The 13,875-nt window shown below is 37.6% G+C and overlaps 1 protein-coding gene across 4 annotated transcripts in view; it reads left to right on the top strand.

The window, feature by feature from the left end:
• ARHGEF28 (Rho guanine nucleotide exchange factor 28) overlaps nucleotides 1-13,875 on the top strand; it is a 309,233-nt gene that overhangs the window by 235,214 nt on the left and 60,144 nt on the right. For all 4 annotated transcript variants that reach the window (XM_036886062.2, XM_036886063.2, XM_057494358.1 and 1 more), the window contains 5 exons: nucleotides 1,498-1,642; nucleotides 1,723-1,850; nucleotides 3,018-3,158; nucleotides 6,795-7,042; nucleotides 13,661-13,783. In XM_036886062.2, coding sequence (XP_036741957.2) covers nucleotides 1,498-1,642; nucleotides 1,723-1,850; nucleotides 3,018-3,158; nucleotides 6,795-7,042; nucleotides 13,661-13,783 — 785 coding nt within the window. The remainder of the gene's footprint in view (nucleotides 1-1,497; nucleotides 1,643-1,722; nucleotides 1,851-3,017; nucleotides 3,159-6,794; nucleotides 7,043-13,660; nucleotides 13,784-13,875) is intronic.

Here is a 13,875-nt window from a genome sequence, read left to right as displayed (position 1 = left end):
ACCTTTTGGGGAAAAGAGAAACACTGCATTTCATGTGCATAATTTTTTGTTTTCCTAGCAGTAGCACGTATTTATCTATACAAATGTGCATCAGGTGCTTCTTAAGAATCACAAAGTTAGTGGAAAAATCTTCAGGCTTGGAGTTTACAGTCCCTGTTGTCCATTATCACAGGAACCAGGTGCTTTTTATTAGCTGTGCTCGAGGCTGTGATTGCATCAGCTCCTTTAGGATGGTAGCAAAATTTCAAGGCACACAGGAGTTTTGTTTGCATATCATTAAACTTGGTGGTTCTGTTTTTTTCTTGAAGTATGTATTGCTGAAATTTAAAGTTTTTCTTGAAAATAAGTGGCAGCCTCTGACAGTTCTTTACATTGCTTGCCAAAACTAGGGACCATCATTTCCTAAGTTTGAAAATACTTTCATTTGTTGTGAGAGACTATGCAAGTTCTTCTGCCTCAAATACTGCATTGCTTGCTATGTGGCAGGCATTTTTCATTTGTGGTCACTTTTCATTTCAGTGCTGTAACAAAGTGTGACCAGTGTTTTAAAAACCACTTAAACCAGGGGATAATGAGGTATGCAGATTCATGCTGACATGTGATTGGGTGTGATGTTACACAAGGTTACATGAGGTTAAGCTAGTATGGGCAGTAACAACTGTGACAGCATTTACTGGAAATCCCTTTGACCTCAGTTGTAAGGTACTTCTCAATTTCATAATGTAAGCATGAAAACAAAAGTGTCTTAGAATTGACAGAATACCATACATTTCTTCTTTTTACTTGAAAGTCATGAGAATCAAATTAAATCATACATGTGTAAACTCCTTCATAATATCCTGAGATTCCATATAAGTACTTTCCCCCTTTTGTTTGAGGAGGTGTATGCTACAGCTATGATATTATAGGACTGAAATGTTTTTGGAGCTAGCACACATCAAACGTAAGTGCATATATGCCCATAACAATTTAGAATGCACCAGAAAAGTATTTAGTTTTCAGTATGTGAGAGAGAATACCTCAGCTTGGCTCATGGGCTTCATTTGTCTGAAAATCTTATACTGTAAAGAACAAACTCCCCAGCATCATTCCAATCCATTGACATTCTCTGTGTTTGTGTGCATGTGCTTGTTTATACACACAATATGCATTCTGGTAGTAGTGCTAATAACACCTTGCATCTATTTAAAGCTGACTCTAAGGAGCACAAGCAGTGGTTTATGGAAAGCTGTCTCAGTGTTTCCCCATTCCATTTTCTTGTTTGTGCAATCCCAGCCACCCACAGTCTCCAAGGGGATGTGCTAAAGCAGACCTGCCCGATGGATATCGGGTATGTGAAGTGGAAGGGACATTTGAAGCAGGTGTCGGGATGTGGCAGGGAGACTAGTCTCAAGAAGCAGCCATTCCAGGGCTTAGCTTTTTCCTTGAAGTGACTGTCTTTATTTGTAATTACTGCCCTCTGTGAAAACCACCTGAAGCATCCATTCTGATTTCCAGATTCTTCATTTAGAGACGCCCCACAGCCCGGGCTCTCCTTGCATCCTTCCTCCTCCATGCCTATTGGACTGCCAACCGGGAGGAAAGAAACTGCAGGGCAGGTCCATCCGTTGTCCAGAAGCGTTCCAGGCACCACATTGGAAAGGTAAGGCTCTGTGTGGTTACATCCAAATGTCTCAGAGTCGTCGTGGGGGTTAACTCTTCTCCCTGCCTCCCTCTGTCCAGCTTCAGGAGGTCAGGGACATCCTTGGAGTCTGAAAGTGACGGGAACAACTGGAGAAGCAGGTCTCACTCTGATGAGCTGCTACAGTCCATGGGGTCTTCTCCCTCCACGGAGTCTTTCTTAATGGAAGGTGAGGAGAAGACATGGCTGCATTTACTTATGTTCCTGTGAGCATTTGCCCACAGGAATGTCTCCTGAGAGATGTGAGATTGAGACATACTCTGTGTTCTTCTTGAATTTTGTTTCTTGGTGTCTCTTTGGTATAGGTTCTTCTGATGATAAGAATGAAAATTGAGCCCCAGAGGAGATTCCCAGACAGGGACCAAGGAAATATGACATTCTTTTTAATGGGTAGATGTCATGAACAAAAGGAAAAGAATAAAGTATATTATGTGTTGTTATGCTTAAAAAAGTGATGAATCGGAATAGAATCATACATTAAAATATATACACTTCAGTTCATTATACTGGACTTCCCAAATCTGTGAGATTTATCCCCATCTAGTGCCTCCTACTTGTAGGGGCGTAAAAACACTTTTTTAGAAAACAGATTTTTTAAGATAGGATTTAATACGGGGAATTGCTTTTTGTACCAAAACTGTATCAGTAAATGAAGGAGAGTCAAGTGACAAGAGAAAGGAGTGGACTCTGCCCCAGGAATCTGTTTCTTTTATTTTAAATATAAGCCTTTAAATTCATTGTTATTTCATCTTCACTGCTTTGAGTTGGAATTGCTTTCCAGAGTGCTGTTTGGACATAGGATTTTGTTGTCCTGAAGGGGTTGGGGTGTGTGCATGTGTGTGTTGTCAAATTCTGTCAGAAAAATCTATATATACATGTGACTCAAGCCTTACACCCAGCTTCATGTAAGGACAGCAAGTCAAACAGCAAGCAGATCAAATGGACAAGTGCAAAATTCAGATTTCACTAAACAGTGCAAAAGAAATCGATTTGTTCTAGATTTTGTAAGCACATTATGGACTCTGAAGGTTACCAAAAATAAACTAATATAGAGCAAGCCAAAACAAAAGCATCTTCAAATGTTTTTTTTTCTTGCATATCCACAATCACTGTTTTAATATCTGGTTCTCCTTGGCTTTCCTGAGAGCCATCTGGATTTGGATCATTTTGCCAGTATGCTTGGCAGATGTTTCAGCTCCACACAAACAGTAATTGGCTCAGTCATTTGTATATTCATAGCAGGTTCACTGGTGTGATGGGTCCATAAACGGGGTACTTCTGAAGGCCCGCCTGGGTTATGTGTGTTACTCTGATTCTAATCTTTTAAACACGTCAGACGTAGTGGATTCATCTTTGTGGAGTGACCTCAGCAGCGACGCCCAGGGGTTGGAAGCAGAGTCCTGGAGTCTTGTGGTGGACCCCTCGTTTTGTAACAGGCAGGAGAAGGATGTCATCAAAAGACAGGATGTCATTTTTGGTAAGCATTTCAGATACGCTCTTTAGGCTGAAGCAGGGGATGCAGAGCAAACGGCATGGAATGTGAAGCCTTACTGACCTGGGTTCATACCCACTTCTACATTTTCTAGTTACTTGATCTCAGACAAATTATTGAGACTGAACTTATTATCACCTGGACTTCAGTCTCTACATCTCTAAAATTGGGATAATGACATTCGGATTTAAAATGTTGTGAGCCTTAAGTGAGACATTAGAGGTACCTGGGATAAAGCAAATTTTATTTCACATACCCTTTTCAAGTTTACTTAGGCATGGCCTATATTCTTTTATTGTAAGACTCACAGTAAACTGTCAGATATGTTGATGTAGGGTGAACATTGCTGCTGCATATATGGCCCTGTCATTTGTTGCACATACAGGGAGTGCCATTCATATAGACCGCAATGGGATTGGCAACCCTTGCAAAGATCAGAGCAATGTCAACTGCATGCTGCAGTCCTGAGGATGGGTTTTAACTCTGGTGGGAGTTTATGATTTGATACTGTTTTGGGGAGCAGGCAGTCTGAATTAGGGGAATAAAATTATAGACTAGTTAGGAAAAAAATGAAGTTTAAAAAATGTTCAAGTACAAAGTAGATGTTGCAGTGTGGTTCCAAGAATTTGCCCGACTTTAAAGATGAGTCTAGCTCGTAGTTTCACTAGTCCTATGTATGTAAGTATAGGTGTAAAAGCCCAGTGGCAATAAGGGACCCCTTCTCACTTGTGCCAGGTGGTGGTTCTGCAGGTCAGATGAGATGATATGTGAGCATGTTTTGTAATCTGTCCAGGGCTGTATAGGCAGGAGTTGTTTTGGAAAGGAAGATGCTGCCCCCTTTAATATTTCTCATGCAATTTACATTATGCTGTAATTATTCTTTATTTACCTTGTAATTTCATATGTTAAAAATAACCTAATCCTTTGGGATGAATTATGTTGTATAATTCATAACATGACCTTTAGTTTCAAAAAGGCTTGTAGTGAGGGGAAAATCCTTTATCATCTTCATTGTCTCTCTTTAAGGATGAGGAAAATCATTCCTATTTTTTGGGTCATAATGGATAAGTGGATTAAAAGAAATGATATAAATAGGTGCTTAGTTTAGTACAGAGTAGGTGCTAAAAAACATGATAGGAAATAATAATTTGAAGTTAGTGGGCTCCCAATTAAAGATATTTTAGTTTTATGATAAAATAAAGCTATATTTAGATTTGTTTATCCCTCATGATTGCTATTTTAGATTATTTCTCAGAACATGTGAGTCTGGAAATACTCATTAGTCTAGAGCTTGTACTTCTGGTGCTCCCACAAATTGTGAATTATTATTTCCTCTCATGGGGCATTTTAAAAATTGATATGTAATTCATTTATCTTAAAACTCCCCCTTGGCAGTGCACAGTCTAGTGGTGTTTAGTATATTTACAAAGTTGTAGCATCATCAACCACCATCTAATTCCAGAACATTTTCATCAGTCCGAAAAGAAACACTGTATCCAGTAGCGGTCACTCCCCAGGTCCCCTTCCATCAGCTCCTGGCACCACTAATCTAGTTTCTGTCTCCCTAGATTTGCCTAGTCTGGATATTTTGCATGAGTGGGATTGTACAATATGTGGTGTCTTGTGACTGACTTATTGTTGTCAAAGTTCAGCCATGTTGGATGTCAGTACTCCATTCCTTTTTATGGCTGTATTATATTTCTTTATAAATACACCACATTTTGTTCATCTAATGATCAGTTAATGGTCATTTTGGGTTTCCACTTTTTGGGTCACATGGTAATTTTGTGTTTAACCTTTTGAAGAACTGCCAGCTGTTATATTTCCATCAGCAGTGTATGAGGGCTTCTATTTCTCCACATCTTCACCAACACCTCTTTATTGCCCATCCTTTTTATTACAAATATTCTAGTGTGTATGAAGTGGTGTCTTGCTTTGGATTTTATTTTCATTTCCCTGATGGCTATTGATATTGAACATCCTTTTATGTGCCGAATGGCTATTTGTGTATCTCTTTGGAGAAACAACTATTCAGGTATTTTGCCTGTTGTGAAGTGGGTAAGAGTCCTTTATATATTCTGGATGCAAGTTCTTTATCAGATTTTTTCTATTTTTTTTCCTTATTTGTCATTCCTTTTACTGGAAATCCCAGCATTTCTTTTTCCATAAAAGTTTAATAATTGGTGTCCTTGGCAGCCACACTTTATTAAACATTTCTGTTTGAAAATCATTCAAGGTCTTTGAAAAATATAAAATTCCGTGTTCATTCTAGTACTTTAATCATTGTTGCCATAGCCCTGCAACCTGATCATACAATTTTTCTTGAACATCTCCATTTTCTAGAATGCTCTCTTCCCATAGACATTGAGTTTTAATTCTATTAATCTCTGCTAATAAATTTTTCTCCCCTATTTCTATCCATTGATTCCACCTGACTCCTTGGGTACCCATGTAACAGGTCAGATCTCTCTGTGATATCATTTAGCTATTATCATCTAGCTGGCCCCCCTGTGCTTCTTCAGCTTTTCTTCTCTAAGAGGAAGCCTGTTACTTGCCCTGAGGTATGGAGCAAGTTATTTCCTACCTTTAGGCACTCAGTTTATTCAGCTAAAAGTATAGATAATATGACCTATTTTTTGTTTGTGAGAAATAAATAATGTATACCATTCAACAAATATTAGCACCATTATTTGCCAGGCATATATCTAAAAACTAGAGAAATAACACCAAACAAAATGTACATATTCTCTGCTCTCATGAACTTACTTTCTTGTGGGGAGTCAGAGAATATACAACCCACAGTGTAGTGTAAAAAAGAAGTAAAGTAGATAATAGGCTGTAGGTAGTGATAGGTGCTAAGAAGTAAAATAGAGTAGTAGGCTATATCCAACGTTGGGACAAGGGGTATTAAATTGCAGATATGGTATTCAGGGAAGATTTATGAGAAAAAGTAATTGTTGAGACCTGGAAGGCTTTGGGAAGGAGTTAGATGGATTTTGGGGGAAAGAGCATTTCAGGTAGTAGTAACAGCAAGTACAGAGGCCTTGTAGAATTGTATTTTCTCCCATTCTTTGGTTTGTCTTTTTTTTTCCTTGATGAGCCTTGATCATGAAACATTATTGTCCTCCTGGAGAAAGAATTTTCAAGACAGATCCAGCAATAGAAGGACCTACTGTTGCCTGCATAAGGAATTTTATTCTATGTAATTCAATCTAATGCACCAAACTAATTGTGCTCCTACTCAATGCAAAAACTAAAAAGAAAGAAAATTGGCAAGCTACGTTCTATTTTATAGAGCATTCAGGGGCAAATAAGGCCTGTTTCCTAACTAAAGATACCTAGCTAGTTATGAGAGTTTCAGATACTTTGGATTCTTATGTATTGGGCTTATACATATCCTCTTCAAATATAAGAAATAAGAGAAAAGGAAACAAGAAAATAGTTTAATGTTTCAAGCTTATATTAAATGTTTAATCAACGCTGACTTTTATAGTGGAAGAATATTGTTATACCTAACCATTCCCTCTTTTTGAATTTGTAAAATGTGGAGTGTTTAGCAACTAATTTAGGTCAACAGGGATACTTGTTTTTTTAACACTGGTTTCTGCCCATATGTATCAGAGCTAATGCAGACAGAGATGCACCACATCCAGACCCTGTTCATCATGTCCGAGGTCTTCAGGAAAGGGATGAAGGAGGAGCTGCAGCTTGATCATGGCACCGTGGACAAAATCTTCCCCTGCCTAGATGAGTTACTTGAAATCCATAGGCATTTCTTTTATAGTATGAAGGAGCGAAGGCAGGAATCCTGTGCTGGAGATGACAGGAATTTTATCATTAACAGCATTGGAGATATTCTTGTACAACAGGTAAGAAAGGTTTAAAGTCTCTACCCTCAAAAACCTGATGGCCTGTAGACTCTACAGTGTTCAAAGTCTAGGAAGAGCTAGAACTGATTTCATTATCACTATTGGCAGATGGGTTTGATTTTCTTTTACTTGATACTGGTTTGTGTGACTGGTGCCTGAGAGGTTTTAACAGGCAGTGACTGACTCTTGGTGTGTCACAGGACTTGGTGGGATTATCTCTGACTGTCACTGCCGCCACCTGGCAGCGCAGCCATAAATCCCTTAGGAAAATGCTACCCAGACTTCTTATTGTGATGGGCTCTCTAGTGATGTAGCCCCCAGTGGGCCCATGACAGTTATACCAATATCTCCAAGACAAATGCTGCTGTATCTTAGGAGTGAGACAGATTTATTGTCATTAAAGCCCTGAAGTTCATGTCTGGGGGACAAGACAAGCAAATCCCACTAAAAATAGACACATTTTAGGTGCTTTGTGTGTTTGAAGCATCTTGATAATGGGCTGTGCTACTCTCCTAATTAAAAGCTAAACCAGAACTTACCTTTGATAATTCATAGTGGCTGCCTTGAGCTTTCCAAAAGAGGCTTTCCATGGACACATACTCATGGAGAAGTTAGTCGTGTGTATTCAGCAACCATAGTGGGTCAGGCACTTTTAGGGTACTTTTGTTTATATTACTTCATTTTACATTCACACGCTGTGAGCGAGACGTTTTCTCTATCATACAAATAGAAAAACTGAGGCATGGAGAAGGTAATGACTTTCTCAGTTTCATACATCTCTTAAGTGACATTCCTGGGATTTGAATCAAAATATGACCTTGCAACAATGAGTTAAGAATGTATCTTGAGGCATCCATAGTGACATTCTGGGGAAGGTTTTTATCATCACTAGCCTCTAAGTCCCAGTGAGACAGAGATTCTTGTCTATTTTGGTTATTCCTGTATTTCAGTACCTAAAACTGCTTGGTACTATAAATACTTATTGAATGAGTGGGTCAGTTAGAAAAAAAAATCAGGAATTCCCTTGAATGCCATGTTTTGCAGTCCCTTACAACACTTGGGGAAGACGTTGAGGTTCCCCCTTAGTTACCTTAGCTTGGCTTTCTCTGTGTGGATGCCAAAGTGTCATCATCTCCAAAGTATTAATTCCGACTTAGTTTCACCCTCTCACACACAGCAGTGGAGTTTAGCTGTTGATTTGTGTGCTAAAAATTGGCCAGTTCATTGATACCAAGTATACTTAAATAGAAACATTTTAAATGCACAAAAGCAAACTGAAAAATCCCACTTAATTGCCTAATACTACTTCCACATGTCTAATAATAAAAATCCACATAAATTTTCAGTCAAAGAGTCATTAGCTTTGCGGTTTATCTTTTTTATCTTTTAAGTCCTAGACCTGTTTTGTCATCATAAATCATGTGAAACTTATAGTGCCAGGTAAGGGTCATACTTTGCAGGATAGTTTGAATAAAACTGTCTGAATGTGTGTAAGTGAATTAGAATCTGAGTGGATACAAAAATGAAGTGCAAGGTGGTTATTTTGTTATTTGAAATTATTTCTATCCCTTTTCTTAATACAAATAATCATGACTTTACTGTGTCTTAATTCTAATCTTTTAAAACATTTTGTGCTTAAGTTGCTAGCAAAAATTTCACATATCCACCAGTTGTATTTTTGTTAAATTTCTGTGGGTGAAAGCAAGGCTTCCATCTGAAGCACGGTTTGGGAAGTTGTGTCACCCAGGGTGAGCCTGGAGCGCTGCTTTGGGATGACACACACACCACTCCTTTGGGCAAAGGTGCCTGGAGTCAGGGAAAAGGATTTAAATCTGCTTTTGTGTTTCTGTTCTTGGCCATGCATAGTGGGTATGGCAAGGTATCTTCCTCTCCCCAATTCCATGTAAATAAAATTGTCTCCCGAGGAATAAATTAGCAAAATCCTTAGACAGTGGATATGAGTGTGGAACAAAGAACAAGCTGTTTAAGGGTGCATGAGATAAGAATTGGGGGAAAGCCCACACTCTGGGCTGGAATATGATGGTAATTTAGTCAATGGAAGCTTTCCATAGTGGTGATAAATTGGGAATGTGAGGAATGTAGTTAGTATAAAGCAGTTTTTCACCCCAGTGCATCAGAATTTCCTGAAGTTTGTTAAAAATGAGGAATCCTTTGTTCCAGCATACCAGTGGTTTTATTTTGATGGGATTGGAGTGGGACCTGGGATTTGGCATTTTAAACTTACTTGTTTTTTAAATTATCCCCACACCCTTGGTAACAGCTTGCAAAACTGTAATACAGTATCATGACCAGGACACCAATAGTGATGCAGTCAAGCTACAGAACATCTCCATCAGCACAGGGATTCCTCATCTGACTAGTTTGTAGCCACACCTACTTCCCTCCCCAATTGCTGGCAACTGCTGGTTTATTCTCTATTTCTATAAACTTGTCATTTTGTAATGTTATATAAATTACATACATGTTACATTGATTACACACACAGTATATAATCTCTTTTGGACTGGCTTTCTTTCACTCAACATAATTCTCTCAAGAATCATCCAGGTGGTTGTGTCTAACAAATAGTTCACTCCTTTTTATTGTTAAGTAGTAGTCCAGGGTATGATGTACCAGCTTATTCAGTCATTCACCTGTAGGTCATCAGGTTGTTTCTGGTTTTTGGGTATTACAAATAAAACTTCTTTATCTTTAAACATGCATAGATTTTCATGCAAATGTAAGTTTTTTTCATTCCTCTGGAATAAATGCCTGGGAGTCCAGTTTCTGGATTGTATGGAGTTACATACTCAATTTTGTAAAAGATTGCCAACTGTTTTCCAGAGTGGCTGTACCATTTTATATTCTCATCAACAATGTATAAGTAATCTGGTTTCCCCACATCCTCACCAGGATTCAGGTTCATTACTTTTTTATTTTAGCTATTCTAAGAGGTATGTAGTGAAATCTCACTGTAGTTTAAATTACAACTCCCTAATGGATTATGATGATGAACATCTTTTCTTGGGCTCATTTGCTATCTGTATGTCCTCTTTAGTGAAATGTCTGTTCATGCCTTTTGTTTATTTTCTAATTGGATTGTTTGTTTTCTTACTGTAGAATATTGACATTTTTTATTTATTCTAGATACCAGTCCATTGTCAGATATGTTGTTTGCAAATACTTTCTTAGGTCTGTAACTTGTCTTATCATTCTCTAATTTTGACGAAGTCTGACATTTCAGTTTTTCCTTTTAAGGATCAGACTTTTGGTTTCAAGTCTAAGAACTCTTTTCTCACTGGAGATCTTAAGGATTTCCTATTTTCTTTTTCTAAAAGTTATAGTTTTAGGTCTTAAATTTAAGTCTATGATCCATTTTGAGTTAATTTTTATATAAGATAGGAGACTTAGATTGAGGTTCCTTTTTTTTTTAAATTGGTCTCTGTATGTCCATTTGCTCCATGCCATTTATTGAAAAATCATCCTCCACTGAACTGCTTGCACTCTTCTGTCAAAAAATCCATTGGGTATTGTCCTTCAACACAGTCTTAATTATTGTAGCCATGTAATCATCTTTCTTTTTAAATTTTGGTATCATTAATATATGATTACATGAGTAACACTGTGGTTACTAGATTTCTCCCATTATCAAGTCCCCGCACATACGCCATTATAGCCACTGTCCATCAGTGCAGTAAGATGCTATAGAGTCACTACTTATCTTCTCTATGCTATACTGCCTTCCCCATGTCCCCTGCTACAGTGTATGTCCTAATCATAATGCCCCTTATTCCCCTTAGCCTTCCCTTCCCACCTTTCCTCCCCAGTCCCTTTCCCTTTGGTAACTGTTAGTTCATTCTTGGGTTCCGTGAGTCTGCTGCTATTTTGTTCCTTCAGTTTTTGCTTTGTTCTTATACTCCACCTATGAGTGAAATCATTTGGCACTTGTCTTTCTCTGCCTGCCTTATTTCACTGAGCATAATACCCTCTAACTCCATCCATGTTGTTGCAAATGGTAGGATTTGTTTTCTTCGTATGGCTGAATAATATTCCATTGTGTATATGTACCACAACTTCTTTATCCATTCATCTACTGATGGACACTTAGGTTGCTTCCATTTCTTGGCTATTGTAAATAGTGCTGCAATAAACATAGGGGTGCATATGTCTTTTTCAAATTGGGCTGCTGCATTCTTAGGGTAAATTCCTAGGAGTGGAATTCCTGGGTCAAATGGTATTTCTATTTTGAGTTTTTTGAGGAAACTCCATACTGCTTTCCACAATGGTTGAACTAATTTACATTCCCACCAGCAGTGTAGGAGGGTTCCCCTTTCTCCACATCCTCACCAACATTTGTTGTTGTTTGCCTTTTGGATGGTGGCTATCCTAACTGGTGTGAGGTGATATCTCATTATGGTTTTAATTAGCATTTCTCTGATGATTAGCAATGTGGAGCATCTTTTCATGTGCATGTTGGCCATCTGAATTTCTTCTTTGGAGAGCTGTCTGTTCAGATCCTCTGCCCATTCTTTAATTGGATTATTTGCTTTTTGTTTGTTGAGGCACATGACCTCTTATCAGATATGTCATTTATGAATATATTCTCCCATACTGTAGGATGCCTTTTTGTTCTACTGATGGTGTCCTTTGCTGTACATAAGCTTTTTAGTTTGATATAGTCCCACTTGTTCATTTTTTATTTTGTTTCCCCTGCCTGTGGAAATATGTTCATGAAGAAGTTGCTCATGTTTATGTTCAAGAGAGTTTTGCCTATGTTTTCTTCTAAGAGTTTTATGGTTTCATAACTTACATTGAGCTCTTTGATCCATTTTGAGTTTACTTTTGTGTACGGGGTTAGACAATAATCCAGTTTCATTCTCTTATATGTAGCTGTCCAGTTTTGCCAACACCAGCTGTTGAAGAGGCTGTGATTTTCCCATTGTATGTCCATGGCTCCTTTTTTGTATATTAATTGACCATATATGCTTGGGTTTATATCTGTTCCACTGGTCTGTGGGTCTGTTCTTGTGCCAGCACCAAATTGTCTTAATTACCGTGGCTTTGTAGTAGAGCTTAAAGTCAGGGAGCATAATTCCCCATGCTTTATTCTTCCTTCTCAGGATTGCTTTGGCTATTTGGGCTTTTTTGTCTTTCCATATGAATTTTAGAATTATTAACTCTAGTTCATTGAAGAATGCTATAGGTATTTTGATAGGGAGTGCATTGAATCTGTAGATGGCTTTAGGCAGGATGGCCATTTTGACTATATTAATTCTTCCTACCCAAGAGCATGGGATGAATTTCCATTTATTAGTGTCCTTTTTAATTTCTCTTAAGAGTGTCTTGTAGTTTTCAGGGTATATGTCTTTTACTTCCTTGGTTAGGTTTATTCCTAGGTATTTTTGTAGCCACGTAATTTTGAAGTTGGGTAGACCGAGTCCTTCCACTTTATTCTTCTTTTTCAAAATTGTTCTTAGGTATTCTAATTCCTTCCTCTTCCATATAAATTCTAGAATAATTATGTTATCTGTATCTACAAAAAACTTGCTAGGATTTTGATAAGAATTGCATTAATTCTGATATCAATTTGGAAGAATTGACATGTTTATTATATTGAATCTTCCAATTACAATCATCTCTCTCTGTGTATTCACATCTTCTCTGATTTCTTTCACCAGCCTTGTGGAGTTTTCAGCATCCAACACCTGTATGTGTTTTGTTAGATTTACACTCAAGATTTTCTTTTTTTTTTGAGTAATTTTAGATGATTTGGGGATCATCTCATCAGACTTAGGGAGCTCAAGCATAGATAAAATTGTAAGCAAAGGTGAAAAGACCAGAGATGTTGATGTAAATTTCAGTGCTTTCTGAGAGAAGGGTGTGTGTGTTCTGAGTTCTGTTGCAATGATCTATAATGGGACATGTACATATTGAGCCATCAGAGTCTGCAACATTGGCATTTAAATAACTCAGCTTATTCTCTCCATACCACCTTATGATTCTAAGTTGGAACCATATAGATTTTTCTACAGAGATTTTCTACAGGTCAAGCTTATTGAAATATCCAGCCCACATCTCTACTTTTGTCTATCAGTTAATAAATTGGCATTATGGTTATTCATCTTTCTCTTATATCTTATGATGACTTGCCTCTTGATCCATTTGTGACACGTTGACAACAAACATCAAATGCCCAACTGAGGACTGAGTCCATGGACATGATTAGTTAGCCACTGTAGGAGGTCAGACCTTCCTGCGGACCTCCACATGTTGCCACAAACCTTCTTTTCAATATGTAAAAGTAGTGGAACTACAAATTGAAATGACAGAGTTGCACAAAGACTTAAAGAATAGAAGATATGTTTTTCACTTGGCTTTTTGATAATCAAATTAGTTCAACATCATATCATCACATTTGGTTGATCTTTCCCTTACCTCTTGACAACTTCCTGTTAGTTTAATAAAAAGTGGGGAAAAGAAGTGATTGTGTTAAGAAATTCTATGATGTTCATTCTTTATTTAAAAAGAATGTATGAAAACATATGAAAATTGCATGTTCTTTTCAGTGTTTAGAATTGACTAAGTTTGTAAACCGTCATTAAAATGTATTCCTCTCAGTTTTCAGAAGAAAATGCAAATAAAATGAAAAAAATATATGGAGAATTCTGTAGCCATCACAAAGAAGCCGTTAGCCTCTTTAAAGAACTCCAGCAGAATAAAAAGTTTCAGAATTTTATTAAGGCAAGTATTTAAAAGTCTTTTACAAATTGGTAAGTGACACTTACTCATGCTTGTTTCATACATGATTTCAACGAGTTTCACACCTAAGGGCT

Source organism: Manis pentadactyla, chromosome 2, assembly GCF_030020395.1.
Source record: "Manis pentadactyla isolate mManPen7 chromosome 2, mManPen7.hap1, whole genome shotgun sequence".
Classification (NCBI taxonomy): domain Eukaryota; kingdom Metazoa; phylum Chordata; class Mammalia; order Pholidota; family Manidae; genus Manis; species Manis pentadactyla.
This window is presented reverse-complemented; position numbering and strand designations above follow the sequence as displayed.